General features: G+C 53.0%; 1 protein-coding gene across 6 annotated transcripts; it reads right to left on the bottom strand.

Annotated features, from left to right (window-relative positions):
* Nucleotides 1-224: 224 nt before the first annotated feature.
* On the bottom strand, nucleotides 225-8,438 carry TPM2 (tropomyosin 2). Of its 6 annotated transcripts, none has more exons than XR_001440010.3 (9): nucleotides 8,217-8,438; nucleotides 7,658-7,783; nucleotides 3,859-3,992; nucleotides 3,647-3,764; nucleotides 3,482-3,552; nucleotides 2,945-3,352; nucleotides 2,701-2,763; nucleotides 2,459-2,528; nucleotides 225-1,462 (listed from the first exon to the last, which is right to left on the bottom strand). XR_001440010.3 is itself a non-coding variant. In XM_077965947.1 (9 exons), exons 1-9 carry the CDS (start codon nucleotides 8,328-8,330, stop codon nucleotides 1,380-1,382), a joined length of 855 nt encoding a protein of 284 aa, XP_077822073.1. In that variant the 5' UTR covers nucleotides 8,331-8,438; the 3' UTR covers nucleotides 225-1,379. The 6 variants fall into 6 exon arrangements, 4 of the variants coding, with proteins under 4 accessions (XP_077822073.1, XP_014972973.1, XP_077822074.1 ...); XR_001440011.3 differs by having other exon boundaries at nucleotides 225-380; XM_077965947.1 differs by having other exon boundaries at nucleotides 3,277-3,352.
* Nucleotides 8,439-14,216: the final 5,778 nt, after the last annotated feature.

Here is a 14,216-nt window from a genome sequence, read left to right as displayed (position 1 = left end):
TGGCAGCTCCTCAGGCTGTAGGGCACAAGGCCTACGATGTCCCCCAGTTTTGTCAGACTTCCTGCTTCACACAGCCTGTTCACAGCCCCTCCTCAATGAGCCCAGGCCCCCCATCCCAGTTTCCCCTGAAAAGGAAGTCCTAATGCAGAGCAAGGACCCAGGCCCTGCTCATTCAGGGGTCCTTCAAACTCCATTGCCAACACCAAAGAAAGGCTTAAAGGGCCTTGAGAAGCTGGTAACATCAGTTTTATTGGGTTGGGGCAGCAGCCACAGCCTGGCTGTGGGTGGGGCGGGCCCTCACAGGTTGTTGAGTTCCAGCAGGGTCTGGTCCAAGGTCTGGTGAATCTCGACGTTCTCCTCCTTGGCACTGGCCAAGGTCTCTGTGAGGGGAAGCAGCAGGTGAGGGAGGAGGGAGACACAAGGGGGAGACGTAGGGGGGCAGGGCCAGGGGAAGGTGACCTATAAACATTGAGTGGGTCAGGAGACACAGGAAGACACATGCATTCAGGGACCTCAGGGCCCCATGGCAGGGACAAATGGATGGACTGACCAGGATGAGGGCAACAAGACGGACATGGATGCCTCACTCAAGGCCTTAGGGTCATGGAGGTGGGGTGGGGAGGCCTGAGTCATAAACTACTTTATCCTCCTCTTTAGAAGGTTTAAGAGAGTTGGAGACAGAAGGTAAGACAAAGACTGCGCCAGGAAAGGAAGGGCCAGACAGACTTGAGGTAGAAAACAGACCTGCCGCTGCAGTGAAAGCCCCATGTTGCAGATATCCAACATTTTTTCCAAGCTCCATTCCAGACCTTTTGCAACCTTCTTGCCCCTGTCCTGCACCTCACCACCCTACTTCCTTTCCAGTCACTCTGTTTGATCCTGGAACCCCAGCTAAGTGCTCTGAGGTCAGTGATTGGCACCAGAGGGGGTCATGGTTTGACGGGGCTACACGTGTCCACATGCAGCGGTGAGTCAGAGAGCGACAGCCAGGGAGTGCCTGTGCAGAGGGGTTTCAGCGTGGGCCATGGTGTTTTGTGGGTGGGCTCAGTGCAGGGGCTGGGGGTGTCAGTAAGAGTCAGGGTGTCAGGAGTGAACCAGTGCTCCGTGGTGGCGATAGAGGTGCTCTCTGGAGGGCAGGAAAACAGCATGGAGACCAAGTTCAGAGTTTATTAAGCAGCAAAGGGGGGTGGAGGGGACAGGTAAAGGATGAAGCCAGTGCCAGAGTGGGTGGTGGGCATGATAGGGGCTCTCCCTAGGCTGCTCCCAGCCTGGCTGTGCAATGTTGGCAATTTCTGCTCCTCCTGCCTGCTCCCCTCCCCATAGAGAGAATAGAAAGGAGAGGAGAGAAGAGGGCTGAGGTGGCCACGCTGGCGTGGGGCTCAGAGGGAGGTGATGTCATTGAGTGCGTTGTCCAGTTCCTCGCTAATGGCCTTGTACTTCATCTTCTGGGCATAGACTTCATCTGGGGGGGTCCAGGGAGGCAAACAGGTGGGAGTGTGGGAAAGGGAGTGGAGGGAAAGAGGAAGGAGAGAGGGCAATGGAAAGAAAAACAGAATCAGAGGTGCACAAAGACAGAGTGAAAGAGGGAGGCCAGGGAACAGGTTGGACGGCTGTCGGGAACTCCTTCTCCCCATCTCTACCCCATCTCTTTTCTGTCCTTCTCTGGACCCCAAATTGGCTCTACCCACAGAAGCTCCTGTCTCCCCAGGGAGCTGTGGGCACAGTGCTCTCCACAAGCAGAAGTGCTTGCTTTGCAGGAGAGGGAGGGTGCTGGAGCCAGAAAGCGCAAACCTCCTAAAGCCGGAGGTAAAACTGCAGCTGCCTGAGAAGGCTGGAAGCGAGAGAAGTGGGAAAGTGAAAGGGTTAGCACAGAATAAAAAGGAAAGGCAACTTGAGCCACAACACCGTTAACAATAGAAATAGCCACAGACTCACAAATATCTGGATGTTTGCTTTTGCCAAATCTAGCTTAAAACAGTGTTTTCTATGAGTGTTGTCATGCAGACCTAGATGTTCAGTCCAATAGCTCTCTAGTTAATAAGCCAGTCTCTGAGCTAGAACTCTACTGCGTTACACTCGGGGACGCAATTGTCTATATGGGTGCCACTCAGAGTGTGGCATGAGGACCAGCAGCATCGGCAGTACCAGAGAACTAGCTAGAAATGTAAATCCTCCGGCCCAAAGTCAGCAATCTCTTTGGGGCAGAGCCAAGAAATCTGTTTTTAAAAATCTCCCAGTGATTCCCATGCATGCTGAAGTTTGAGAAGCACTGGAGTTGTTGTGCCGTGGGCAGCTACAATTACTTGAATTGTAGACGTGGCCCACAGAGCTGGGGAGTTGGTAGGGTCCTAGGTGGTCCAATCCTAGTTTACTGGTAGCAAATAAAATGGGATGAGAAGGTATGGGACAGACTGATAATCACGGCAGGTGTGGACCTACTTATAAAGGCTTCTTTTACCTTCTAGGTCATCAATGGTTTTCTCCAACTTTGCCACAGACCTCTCAGCAAACTCTGCTCGGGTCTCAGCCTGGGGGTAAAGGCAGGGTGGGAGAAATGGCAAAGAATTAGGCCCTCCCACAGACTACTGCCTAAGTCAAGCTTCTTGCCCATCCCAACCCTCAAGTGTCCTGCCACAGGCTGTCTCTGGCAAGGACTAGGGTGGCTTGAGGGGAGACTGGGAACTGGAAGAGGACTCTCACCTCCTTCAGCTTCTCCTCCAACAGTTTGATCTCCTCTTCATATTTATCTTCTTTGGTGGAATACTTTTGGGGACACACACAGGCCATCAGTACAGCACCACCACAGATCCTTCATTTCTCCATTGTACCCCGTAGGCTCCTGGCCATCTTGCCTCTGTTGAACACCCAGCCCCTCCCTGCCTTGGGCCTCTCACCTCCCTCCCCTGTGGGACCCCATCCTCACTGCCCCTCTGCTCCCGTCTACCTTGTCCGCCTGGGCCTCCAGGGATTTCAAGTTGTTGGTAACAATTTTCAGCTCCTCCTCTAGGTCCCCACATTTACTGCAGGGGGTGTGTGGCGGGGGGGGCGGGGTGTGAGGGCACAGCGAAGCCAGACAGTGGAGATGGCACAGCGGGGGATGGGTGGAGGAGAGAAGAGAAGAGCAAAGTTGTGAGAGTGATAGCAGGCAGGGCTCAGAAGCCCCAGGCCCTTCCTGATCCCCAGCAGCTGAGAAAGAGCAGTCTGCAGTGCTGAGACGGAGGGAAGGTGAGCTGAGAGAAGGCGCCATTGCCCAGAAAGGTTCAGAGGGGTCGCTACCTCCTCCTCTGAGGCCATCAGGGACTTGAGGGCCTGGTCCATGGTTCGAAGTTCCTCCTCCAGCTGTCTGGCTCGGCTGGGGGCAGCGGGCAGGGGTCAGAGAACAGGGCCTGTCCCTATAGCCCCAAGCCTAGGACGCTACCTCCCCACTATGTGGAAGGCCCCAGGGCCAATGGGCCCACTTGCCACCCCAGGGTATCTTTACCTCTCAGCCACCTCAGCTCTCTCCTCCGAGCGCTCCAGCTCTCCTTCCAGGATCACCAGCTTCCTGGCCACCTGAGGGAAGTGAGAAAGAGAGGGTAGATCAGTGGAGAAGGACTGGGCATGTTGCAGGCTGGGCAGCGAGCAGGCAGAGGGGCAAGGCTGTCACCTCTTCGTATTTGCGGTCTGAATCCTCAGCGATGTGCTTGGCCTCCTTCAGCTGCATCTCCTGCAGCTCCATCTTCTCCTCGTCCTTCATGGCCCGGTTTTCAATGACCTTCATTCCTCTGAAAGACAGGGAGAGGGTGAGCGTGGGGTCAGGATTAGCAGAGACAGGCTCCCTCCTCCTTCCCGGACCATCCTCTCCAAGGCCCCAACCACCTCTCGCTCTCGTCAGCCGCCTTCTCGGCCTCCTCCAGCTTCTGCAGGGCTGTAGCCAGGCGCTCCTGGGCCCGGTCCAGCTCCTCCTCAACCAGCTGAATGCGGCGGTTCAGAGAGGCCACATCTGCCTCAGCCTGTGGGTCAGAGGTCAGGTGTCAAAAAAGCCTCGTTAGCCTTGGATAAGGATCAGAGAGGCTCCAGAGGATGGCAAGATTCTTCTCAGAAAGAACTGAGGCTTCCTGGTTTCTAGACATTCTATGTAATTTTTTCCCAACCAGTCATCTTCTCCCCAGACTGTGCTCCAGTAAAAATGTGCATTCGGCCGGGTGCGGTGGCTCACGCCTGTAATCCCAGCACTTTGGGAGGCCGGGACGGGTGGATCACGAGGTCCGGAGATCGAGACCAGCCTGGCTAACACGGTGAAACCCCGTCTCTACTAAAAAAATACAAAAAACTAGCCGGGCGAAGTGGCGGGCGCCTGTAGTCCCAGCTACTCGGGAGGCTGAGGCAGGAGAATGGCGTAAACCCGGGAGGCGGGGCTTGCAGTGAGCTGAAATCTGGCCACTGCACTCCAGCCTGGGCAACAGAGCGAGACTCCGTCTCAAAAAAAAAAAAAAAAAAAAAAGCGCATTCAGGCCGGGCATGGTGGCTCACGCCTGTAATCCCCGCACTCTGGGAGGCCAAGGCGGGTGGATCACCTGAGGTCAGGAGTTTGAGAGCCACCTGGCCAACATTGTGAAACCCTGTCTCTATTAAAAATAAAAAATTAGCCAGGCATGGTGGTGGGCACCTGTAATTCCAGCTACTTGGGAGGCTGAGGCACAAGAATCACTTGAATCCAGGAGGCGGAAGAGTTGCAGTGAGCTGAGGTCGTGCCACTGCACTCCAGCCTGGGTAAAAAGAACGAAACTCCGTCTCAAAAAAACATGCATTCCTTGCTTGACGAGCTCCGCTCCCCTGCTGCAGGGCCTCTCCTGCACCGTGCACAGTTAGTTTCCCAAAGGTCACCTGCACACGAGTCCTCCTGTTCCCTGTGAGAGCACTTCAAGTGCTGGGGCCAGGTCTGATGCAGCTCTGATTCCTACACAGCAAAGCCTGGCCCAGGTAAGGGGATGGGGAAAGAATCAGGCCAACCAGACGTCACTGCTGCTAAGAATAGCCCGTCACAGAATCAAGCTCAGTGATGCTGGGCATGGTGGTGCACGCCTGTCATCCCAGCTACTCTGGAGCCTAAGGCGGGAGTTCAGCTTGACCCTAGGAGCCCAGCCTGGGCAACATAGCAAGATCCCATCTCAAAAAAAAAAAAAAAAAGAATCAAGCTCAGTGATGTAATCTGTTATCAGCTGCAAGGCAGACTCCCAGCAAGAAGCCCAAGAGCAGGCCTATAAGGGACACCCATGGCTGTAGCAAGGGGCTCCCTGCCAAGGCCAGCAGAGAGCTGGGGGCAATGCAGGGGCAGTGTGAGAGATGTCTACTCAGCCCCTGGGCTTGCAGTAGGAGGCAAAACCATGGAGGTTTTGGAAAAAATTCATAAAAACTGCTCAAACACTGAGAAAAAGGGCAGAGCAAGGCAAGTGCCAATAAAGGAAAATGAGAGGAGCAGCGCAGCCTGGTGTTAAGAGCATCAGCTCTGAGTCAGACTTGTCTTTGAGCCACAGCTCAGCCACTCAACACTTGTGTAACTGTGGGCAACTTATTTAGCCTCTCTAAGCCTCAGTTTCCTCCTTCACAAGTTGGAGTTAACAATAACAGTTCCTTCTTCTTAAGGCTGTTCTGAGATAATCCAGTATTTCTGATACTCAATTAATCAACAGGACCCCCAGTGAGGTCCATCAAACTAAACAGGTTCTCTTACTCCATGCTACATTCACTGAATTGGGATGTGTAGGGTGGGGGCTTGGGAATCTTCTCTTTTTTTTAAAGCCCCCTAGTGATTTTGATGATATACCAAGTTTGGGAAATCGTAAAATAACATGCAGAAAGCACTGAATACATTGCCTGCACAGGGTCCATATTCCATAAATATTAGATTATCCCCTTTCTCTGTCACAAACAAGGACACAGAGACCCTGAGATTCCAGAGTGGAGAGGAGAGAGGACCTGTGTAGGGGAAGGAGGTGGAGGGAGGGGCTGGGAGCAGCACTTGGACACAGCATAGGAAGCAGGTCCTTGGTAGGACTGTAGGGCAGGAGAAACAGCACCATATATAGAGAGTAGATGGTAGCTTGTCTTCCAGGTGCTGAAGGCACCTGGAGCTTGGCCACCTAGAGTGACAAGGGCCCATCATGGGCACAGGACCGGATGACTCAGTGTGGAAGGATTCTGGGGACAGCATTGGGGGTTGGGAAGAATCACTGTGGGGAACATTGGAGGACTACCCTAGAGAGAGGTGAGACTGTAAAAGAAAAACTCTTCATGATGGTGGAGTGACAAAAGACTGGAAAGTTTGGGAAGGTCCTGAAGTCCTCATCATGGGACTGATATGTGCCATTTCCTGCCCCTCAAGCTCTTCCCAGTTACAGGGGCTGCTCTCTAGCCACAGGACAGGCACTACTGTCCCCATTAGAAAAATGGGAAGCAAGAGAGAGGGAGAAACTGAGGCACCATGTAAGTTGAGTGCTGTGTTCAAGGTCACCAATAAGCTTGGGCAGTCTTTCCTATCTGCTTCTGGTGCCGTGGCTCTGCCTCCCCACCTCTGTCCCTGTCCCCCCCGCCCCTCCAGCCCCAACCAGCTCCTTGGGTTTCCAATCCTGCCTCCAGCTGCACTGGGCCTTGGTTATTTATAGAGTGTCAGATGCCCAGGGTCGTCTGTGCTAGCAGCTGCAGGTCAGCTCCCTCCCAAGTGCCAGGACTGGTGGAGAACCAAAACTGGAGGCTGGAGGTCACAGAAGCCCAACCCTGGGGGGCTGGGAACATGAGCAGTCGACACAAACAGCAATGTCATCTCTGATGTTCAGACCATGCTTTATGCTAATCTAACCATAGGTTCATCTTAAAACAATCCTGGGTGGAAGGAAGATGGGGAAACTGAGGCAGAAAATGGGGAAACTACCATGTCCAAAGCCATATGGCCATTCTCCTACCTTAAGGAGGGGGTTGGGAATGGCAGGAAGTGAAGTCTGGTTGGGGTTGTGGGTGGGCAGAGAAATCTCAGGGTAAATAACCTGTCCAGGTAGCTGCTTTGGCATCTGTGGCCCTGTCCCTCTGCCCTGTGGCCTGGCGTGGTCTCCAGGCTGACAGCTTAATGAGGGTAAATGAGGAGCCATTAGAAACTGAGCCGCTGGGGCCCCAGGGCACAGCAGGGCTGTAGAAGCCAGAGGTCAAGGCCAGGGAATTTCTAATGGCCCCTTAGGGTTGTAACTCAAGTGAGGCCTCATCTCTGGATCCCTCTCCCTCCTCCTGCCTGCTAGTACCTCACACCCACATCCCCCCACCCCCAAATGGCTGCAGTCTCCTCTCCAATTTCAGCTGGAGGATTAATTGAGGTAGATGGTAAATTCTTATACCTTCCACCCCCACAATGACTCACTGCTTGATCACTGTACATTCTAAAAGCTGGAACCAAACAGAATTACAGGGCTAAGTCCTCTGGGGGGAGTGGTAGGTGGTTTTGATTTATCCACTGTATTGGATTACTTGTGTAAGGTTACCCTAACCCTGGTTACTGAGATGAAACCATTTATTTCCTGGTGCTGGGGACACAAGGGGATAAGGTGCCCCTAATCCCCTTATTCCCATACCTGGGGGGCCCCTCCCTAGTGCCCCAACTCCTCCCATTGTCCCCCAAGTCCACACTCACATCAGTGGCCTTCTTCTCGGCCTGCTCCAGTTTCTCCTGGGCCTCCTTCACGGATTCAGAATACTTTTCCACCTCATCCTCTGTCCCCTTCAGCTTCTTCTGGAGGGCCTGCTGCTCCTCCTCCAGCTGGGACAGACGGGACTTGGTCAGCCAGGCTGGGAGGGGGCCCAGGCCCAGAATGGAGACACGGTGCGTGTAGGGGCCCTACTAAGATTTGGAGGCTACTGAGATGGAAGCGAATAACAGAAGAGGGATAGTCCAGTCAAGGGTGCTGGTGGGGCTTGTTGTACAGAGAAAAAACTTCAAGCTCCAAGGAGCAGGACCAACCACGCTCAGCAAGGGCAGGAGTGGAAATCAGGGTCCTGAGGCTTCCCCAGGCTATGGGTAGGGGAGATAAGCGGCTCTGGCGGAAGGCCCTGAGGGTAATGTGAAGGCCCAGCCCGCACACTGGGTGGGAGAGAGCCCTGGTGGGCAGGCCCAGGGCTGGGGGACCCATGGCAGCAGCCCACCCCTGCCCTTGGCGCGGGGGAGAGCAGGCTGCATTGGGCCCGGCCCTAACCTGCTTGCAGCGGTCCTCAGCTTGTTTCTTGTCGGCTTCGGCCTGCTCGGCGCGGTCGATGGCGTTCTCCTTGTCCAGCTTCAGCATCTGCATCTTCTTCTTGATGGCGTCCATGGCTGCGGTGGGGGGTGGGCAGGCCGGCAGGCGGTGAGGACTGGACGGACTGGGCTGGCTGAGCGGACTGGGTGCACGGGTGGCAGGCAAGGAGGACCAAGCGGAGCTGGGACGTCCCGGCCGCGCGGGCGCCTAAAAGGCAGGGAGGGACCGGGCGGGGCCGGCAACCAGGACCCTCCCCCACCTCGGCCCAAACCTTGTAGGGGCAGAAGCACGGCCCGGCCGGGGGGCGCGCCCGCCCCCTTCGCCCACCCACTGGGGACCGCCTCCCTTGGGGTCCCGCCCCCATTCCCCTCTTCCCCGCCAGCCGTCGGAGGAAAAAGTAGCAGAAGGTCGGCTGGAAAAACTCCGGCGCTGCGGAGGGGAGGGGACCTTTGGGCTGGGGGCTCCGTGCTTCCTCTGAGTGACAGCCGGACCCAGTGGCAGCTGCGGCTGGGGCCCCTGGGGCTATTTCGGGGCGTGAGCTCACGGCAGCTGCCCAGGCGCAGCGACCGGCGTGCCCCCCCTCAGCTGCAGCAGCCGCTACCCTTAATTTAGAAGTTTCCTGCAAATCCCCCTGGATTAAATGTCTCTTGAGAGGCGGAGCTCCTCGGCAATTTGAGTGCCTCAGTTTACCCAGAGTCCCTCTAAGTTTGCGTTATCGACGTGGTGGTAGTAGCGGAGTCTCATCGGGGGCTTGGGGAAACTGAGGCAGGAGGCGAGCCCAGAGCCCCGGTCGCGGTGCGGAGTGTGGCCGGGCTTGCTGCCCCCGGGACCGGCCTGACCTCTCATCCCCTCGCCTCCCCTCCCAGCCCCCGCCCCTGGAGCCAGGCCCTTCCTGCGAGCGCCCGGCGGCTCAGGACCCAGCTCCCCACCCAGCCCCCCACGTGTCCCGCATATTTTCCACGCGGTTGCGGCTGGGCTGGTCACCGCGCGTTCCCCGCCCCCGCTCCCACCCGGACGGGTAACGAACCCCTCCGCTCCGCGGCCCCGGCTCGCCTGGCCCCACTCCCCTCCGCGCGCCCTCCCTCTCTTCCCCCGCTCCCCGCGGACGCTCCCCTCTTTCCCAGTGGGCCAACTTTATGCTGAAATTTCTTTTCTGCCCTTTTTTGGGATGTTTCCCCATTGGGAGGCGGAGTCGGGCTGGGGCGGGGAAGGCGAGGGGCGAGGCGAAGAGTCACTGAGCTGCGGGGCGTAGGGGGTCCGGGGCGAGGTGCCTTCTCCGACCCAGGCCGCCAAAGCAGTTCCGGAGCCGGGTCGTGGGGTGCGGGAGTCGGAGGTGCGGGGCGCAAGGGTGTTTGTTTTCGTTTTTCCCTGGGGTGGGGTGAGGGGAGAGGAAGTGGAGAGCCGCCCGGAGGAGGGGGAAGGGGAGGAGAGAACAAGCGGAGGAAGCCGGGAGGGAGCTGCTAGCCTCGCCCCTACCCTCCAGTCGTAGAGGGGCGGGAAGCCTGGATTTTGCAGTGGACTGGGGACCGTGGGAACCCGAGGCTGCGGGCCGGGGCGGTAGGGAGGAGGCGTGGAAATGCATTCAGATCTGTTTAGCTGCCTGCTAGCCACACGGAGAGCAACCCTGGCCTGACCTGGCAGTGTTCCTCTAACTCCATGGAAGACCCCTCATCCACCAGTAGCCTATGCTGGACCACTGGGTTTCCCCTGCCCTTCGCGTCTCACATCCCCCTAATCCTGGAGAGGCTGCTTCTACCAATGAGGTTCCTCCTCGGGTCGGTCTGGGCTGGCTTCTGGCCGCTCCTTATGCATTCTCCAGTCTAAGTGTTTTGTAGTTTTACTTCTGGTTCCTCCATTCATTCATTCATTTGACTGTCCCATGACCTTGTCAAATAACTTTTTAAAAGTTAATGCGAATATTATCTAAAATCCTCCAAACCCCTCCCTAATCCCTGTTCCCCCACCTTTTTTTGAGACGGGAGCTTGCTAGATTGCCCAGGCTGGTCTTGAATTTATGGGCTCAAGTGGTCCTCCCGACTCGGCCTCCTGAGTAGCTGGGATTACAGGCGTGCGGGCACCCTGCCTGTTTTGAGGAGAAAAAAAAGAATCCACATTTCTTAATATGGTATAGAAGCCCTGCTGTTTTGGCTCTTGCCTGCCTCTCCGGCCTCATCTCCTTCCATGCCCAACCTCACCCCCAGTATTCAGACTTGTACCTCATGCTGCATTCGTAATGAGCTACGTGCAGGAGCTGGAAATAGCCATACTTTTCTTAAAGCTTCCACAGTTTATGCATTCTGTTCCCTCTCCCTAAAATGCCCTTCCCCTTGGCTGATTCCTAGTGGCCTTTAAGACTCAGATCAAATGTCAGCTTTTCTGGGAAGCCTTCCCTGGCCACTACTCTTCCCACCGCCTCACCTAATAGGTGCGTGTACTTGGTGCGGGCTCTCACCCTCATCCTAGGCCCATGGTATAACTGTTCTCATACCGGTTTGGCGCCTCCGCCGGTCTGTGAGTCCTCAACAGAAACGATTGTTCTCAATTCTGAATCCCCAAGGCCTAGCACAGCACCAGGCATAGAGTTGGCACTTCATGAACATTTGCCAGATGAGTTTTTTATGTACCAGGTTCTGGGTACTTTTCAAATACACTAATATGGTGTGGGTCTTTTGGTCTTAGAACCCTTCACACTCTTAAAAATTATTGAAGACCCCCAAACAGCTTTTTTGTTGAAGTGGGTTATATCTACCAATAGTTGCCATATTAAAATGAAACTTGAGAAAACTTTTAAATATGTATCAATTCGTTAAAAATAACAAAAATAAACTCATTACACATTAACCATGTTAACATAATGTTCTAAATGAAAGATAACTATATTCTCATTCTCCGAATTAATGAGAGTATGGAAATTATTTTACATTTTTACAAATCTCTTTACTCTCCGGCTTCCAAGGGGACAGCTGGATTCTCAATATCTCCTTCATATTTGATCTGTTGCTTTATGTTGGTTACTGAGACATATGAAGAAAATCTGGTCTCACAACAGGTGAGCAATTGGAAAGATTTATTTATTTATTTATTTATTTAATTTATTTTGAGACAGAGTCTCGCTTGGTTGCCCAGGCTGGAGTGCAGTGGTGCGATCTTGGCTCACTGCAACCTCCGCCTCCCAGGTTCAAGCAATTCTCCTATCTCAGCCTCCTGAGTAGCTGGGACTACAGGCATGCACCACCATGCCTAACTAATTTTTGTATTTTTAGTAGAAACAGGCTTTCACCGTGTTGGCCAGGCTGGTCTCAAACTCCTGACCTCAAGTGATCCGTCTGACTTGGCCTCCCAAAGTGCTAGGATTACAGGCGTGAACCACCAAGCCTTGTCTATTTATTATTATGATTATTATTATTTGTTTTTTATTTTTTTGAGACAGTCTTGTGCTGTCACCCAGGCTGGAGTGCAGCGGGGCGATCTCAGCTCACTGCAACCTCTGCCTCCGAGATTCAAGTGATTCTCCTGCCTCAGCCTCCTGAGTAGCTGGGACTACAGGCATAAGCCACCGCACCCAGCTAACTGTTGTATTTTTTTGTTTGTTTGTTTTGTTTTTTTGAGACAGAGTCTCGCTCTGTCGCCCAGGCCGGAGTGCAGTGACACAATCTCGGCTTACTGCAACCTCCGCCTCCCAGGTTCACACCATTCTCCTGCCTCAGCCTCCCGAGTAACTGGGACTACAGCCATCAGCCACCATGCCCGGATAATTTTTTATATTTTTAGTAGAGATGGGGTTTCACTGTGTTAGCTAGGCTGGTCTCGAACTCCTGAACTCAAGTAATCTGCTTGCCTTGGCCTCCCAAAGTGCTGGGATTACAGGTGTGAGCCACCATGCCAGGCCTGGCCTATTTATGATTTTTTTGAGACAAGGTCTGGCTCTATCACCCAGGCTGTAGTGCAGTGACACAATCACGGCTTGGCTCACTGCAGCCTTGACCTTCTGGGCTCAAGTGTTCTCTCCGACTCAGTCTCCTCCAGTAGCTGGGACTACACATGTGCACCATCATGCCTGGCCTTTTATTTTATTGTATTTTTTTAAGTAGAGATGGTGTCCCACTATGTTGCCTAGGTTGGTCTCAAACTCCTAGGCTCAAGCTACCCTCCTGCCTCAGTCTCCCAAAGTGCTGGAATTACAGGCCTGAGCCACTGTGCCTGGCTGATAATTGGCAGTTTCTTAAGGGGCAGTTGCCATGTAGAACCTGAAACAATATCAATGACCTTTTTGTACTGTTAAACTAAAATCCATTGTTTTGGCCGAGTGCGGCAGCTCACGCCTGTAATCCCAGCACTGTGGGAGGCCGAGGTGGGTGGATCACCTGAGGTCAGGAGTTTGAGACCACCCTGGCCAACATGGTGAAACCCTGTCTCTACTAAACCTACAAAAATTAGTCGGGTGTGGTGGTGGCACACGCCTGTAATCCCAGCTACTCGGGAGGCTGAGGCAGGGGAATCACTTGAACCTGCGAGGTGAAGGTTGCAGTGAGCCGAGATTGCACCACTGCACTCCAGCCTGGGTGACAGAGCAAGACTCTGTCTCAAAAAAAAAAAAAAAAAAAAAAAAAAATCCGTTTTCCTGAACTGCACCTTGATTGGATCTTTTACCCATGCATGATTTTGTAACATCGTGCATTGGTCATATGAAAAATAATTGATTCACTGAGCTATGCAAATCTTCCAAATATTAATGTTTCATTATTTAAAAATTCACAATAGGTTTCAGGCCAGGCGCAGTGGCTTATGCCTTTAATCCCAGCACTTTAGGAGGCCGAGGTGGGTGGATTGCCTGAGCTCAGGAGTTCGAGACCAGCCTGGGCAACATGGCAAAACCCTATCTCTACTAAAAATATAAAAAGTTAGCTGGGTGTCGTGGCGGGCGCCTGTAGTCCCAGCTACTCAGGAGGCTGAGGCAGGAGAATTGCTTGAACCCAGGAGGTGGAGGTTGCAGTGAGCTGAGATTGCACCACTGCATTCCAGCCTGGGCAACAGAGTAAGACTCTGTCTTAAATAAATAAATAAATAAATAAATAAATAAAAATAAAATAAAAAATCACAATAGGTTTCAACAGTAAAGTCTTTGTTTTTCTTCATAGTATTATACTGGAGAACAGTAAAGTCTTTAAGTTTTAAATTTTGGAAAGCTGTGAAGCTCATGTAGCAAATACAAGTATTCGAAAATTCTATTTTTCACTTGAAAGCCTGAACTGTATCATTGGCAACAAACACTGTCAGATTTTTCCCTGAAGTGACAGACTTACTTTGTTCCTTTTTATAAAAGTTCTGCCAGCTACCTAAGTCTGATAACCAGTTTGTCGGTCATTCTTTTGAGTAAACGTGGCATTCCACAAACAAGCAGCTAGTTCAGCTCCGAACTCAAAGAATGGTCTAAGTTATTTTCTCCTGAAAACCATCATACCTTGGTATGCAAAATGCCTTATGCATACTTCCCACTTTATCAGACAGAATGTTGAAAAGACTTTTCCTGCAGGATTAAGGTTTAATTAAATTAATACATTTAGGCTGGGCGTGGTGGCTCATGCCTGTTATCCCAGCACTTTGGGAGGCTGAGGCAGGCAGATCACGAGGTCAGGAGTTTAAGACCAGTCTGGCCAACATGGTGAAACCCCGTCTCTACTAAAAATACAAAAATTAGCTGGGCATGGTGGCATGTGCCTGTAATCCCAGCTTCTCAGGAGGCTGAGGCAGAATTTCTTGAATGGGGACCCAGGAGGTGGAGGTTGCAGTGAGCCGAGATCATGCCACTACACTCCAGCCTGGGCTACAGACCAAGACTCCGTCTCAAAAAAAAAAAAAAAAAATTTTTTTTTACTTCATCAAGTACATTTTTTTTGAGTCTTTCTCTGTTGCCCAGGCTGGAGTGCAGTGGTGTGATCTCAGTTCACTGCAACTCTGTGT

This window comes from Macaca mulatta, chromosome 15, assembly GCF_049350105.2.
Source record: "Macaca mulatta isolate MMU2019108-1 chromosome 15, T2T-MMU8v2.0, whole genome shotgun sequence".
Taxonomy (NCBI): Eukaryota; Metazoa; Chordata; class Mammalia; order Primates; family Cercopithecidae; genus Macaca; species Macaca mulatta.
This window is presented reverse-complemented; position numbering and strand designations above follow the sequence as displayed.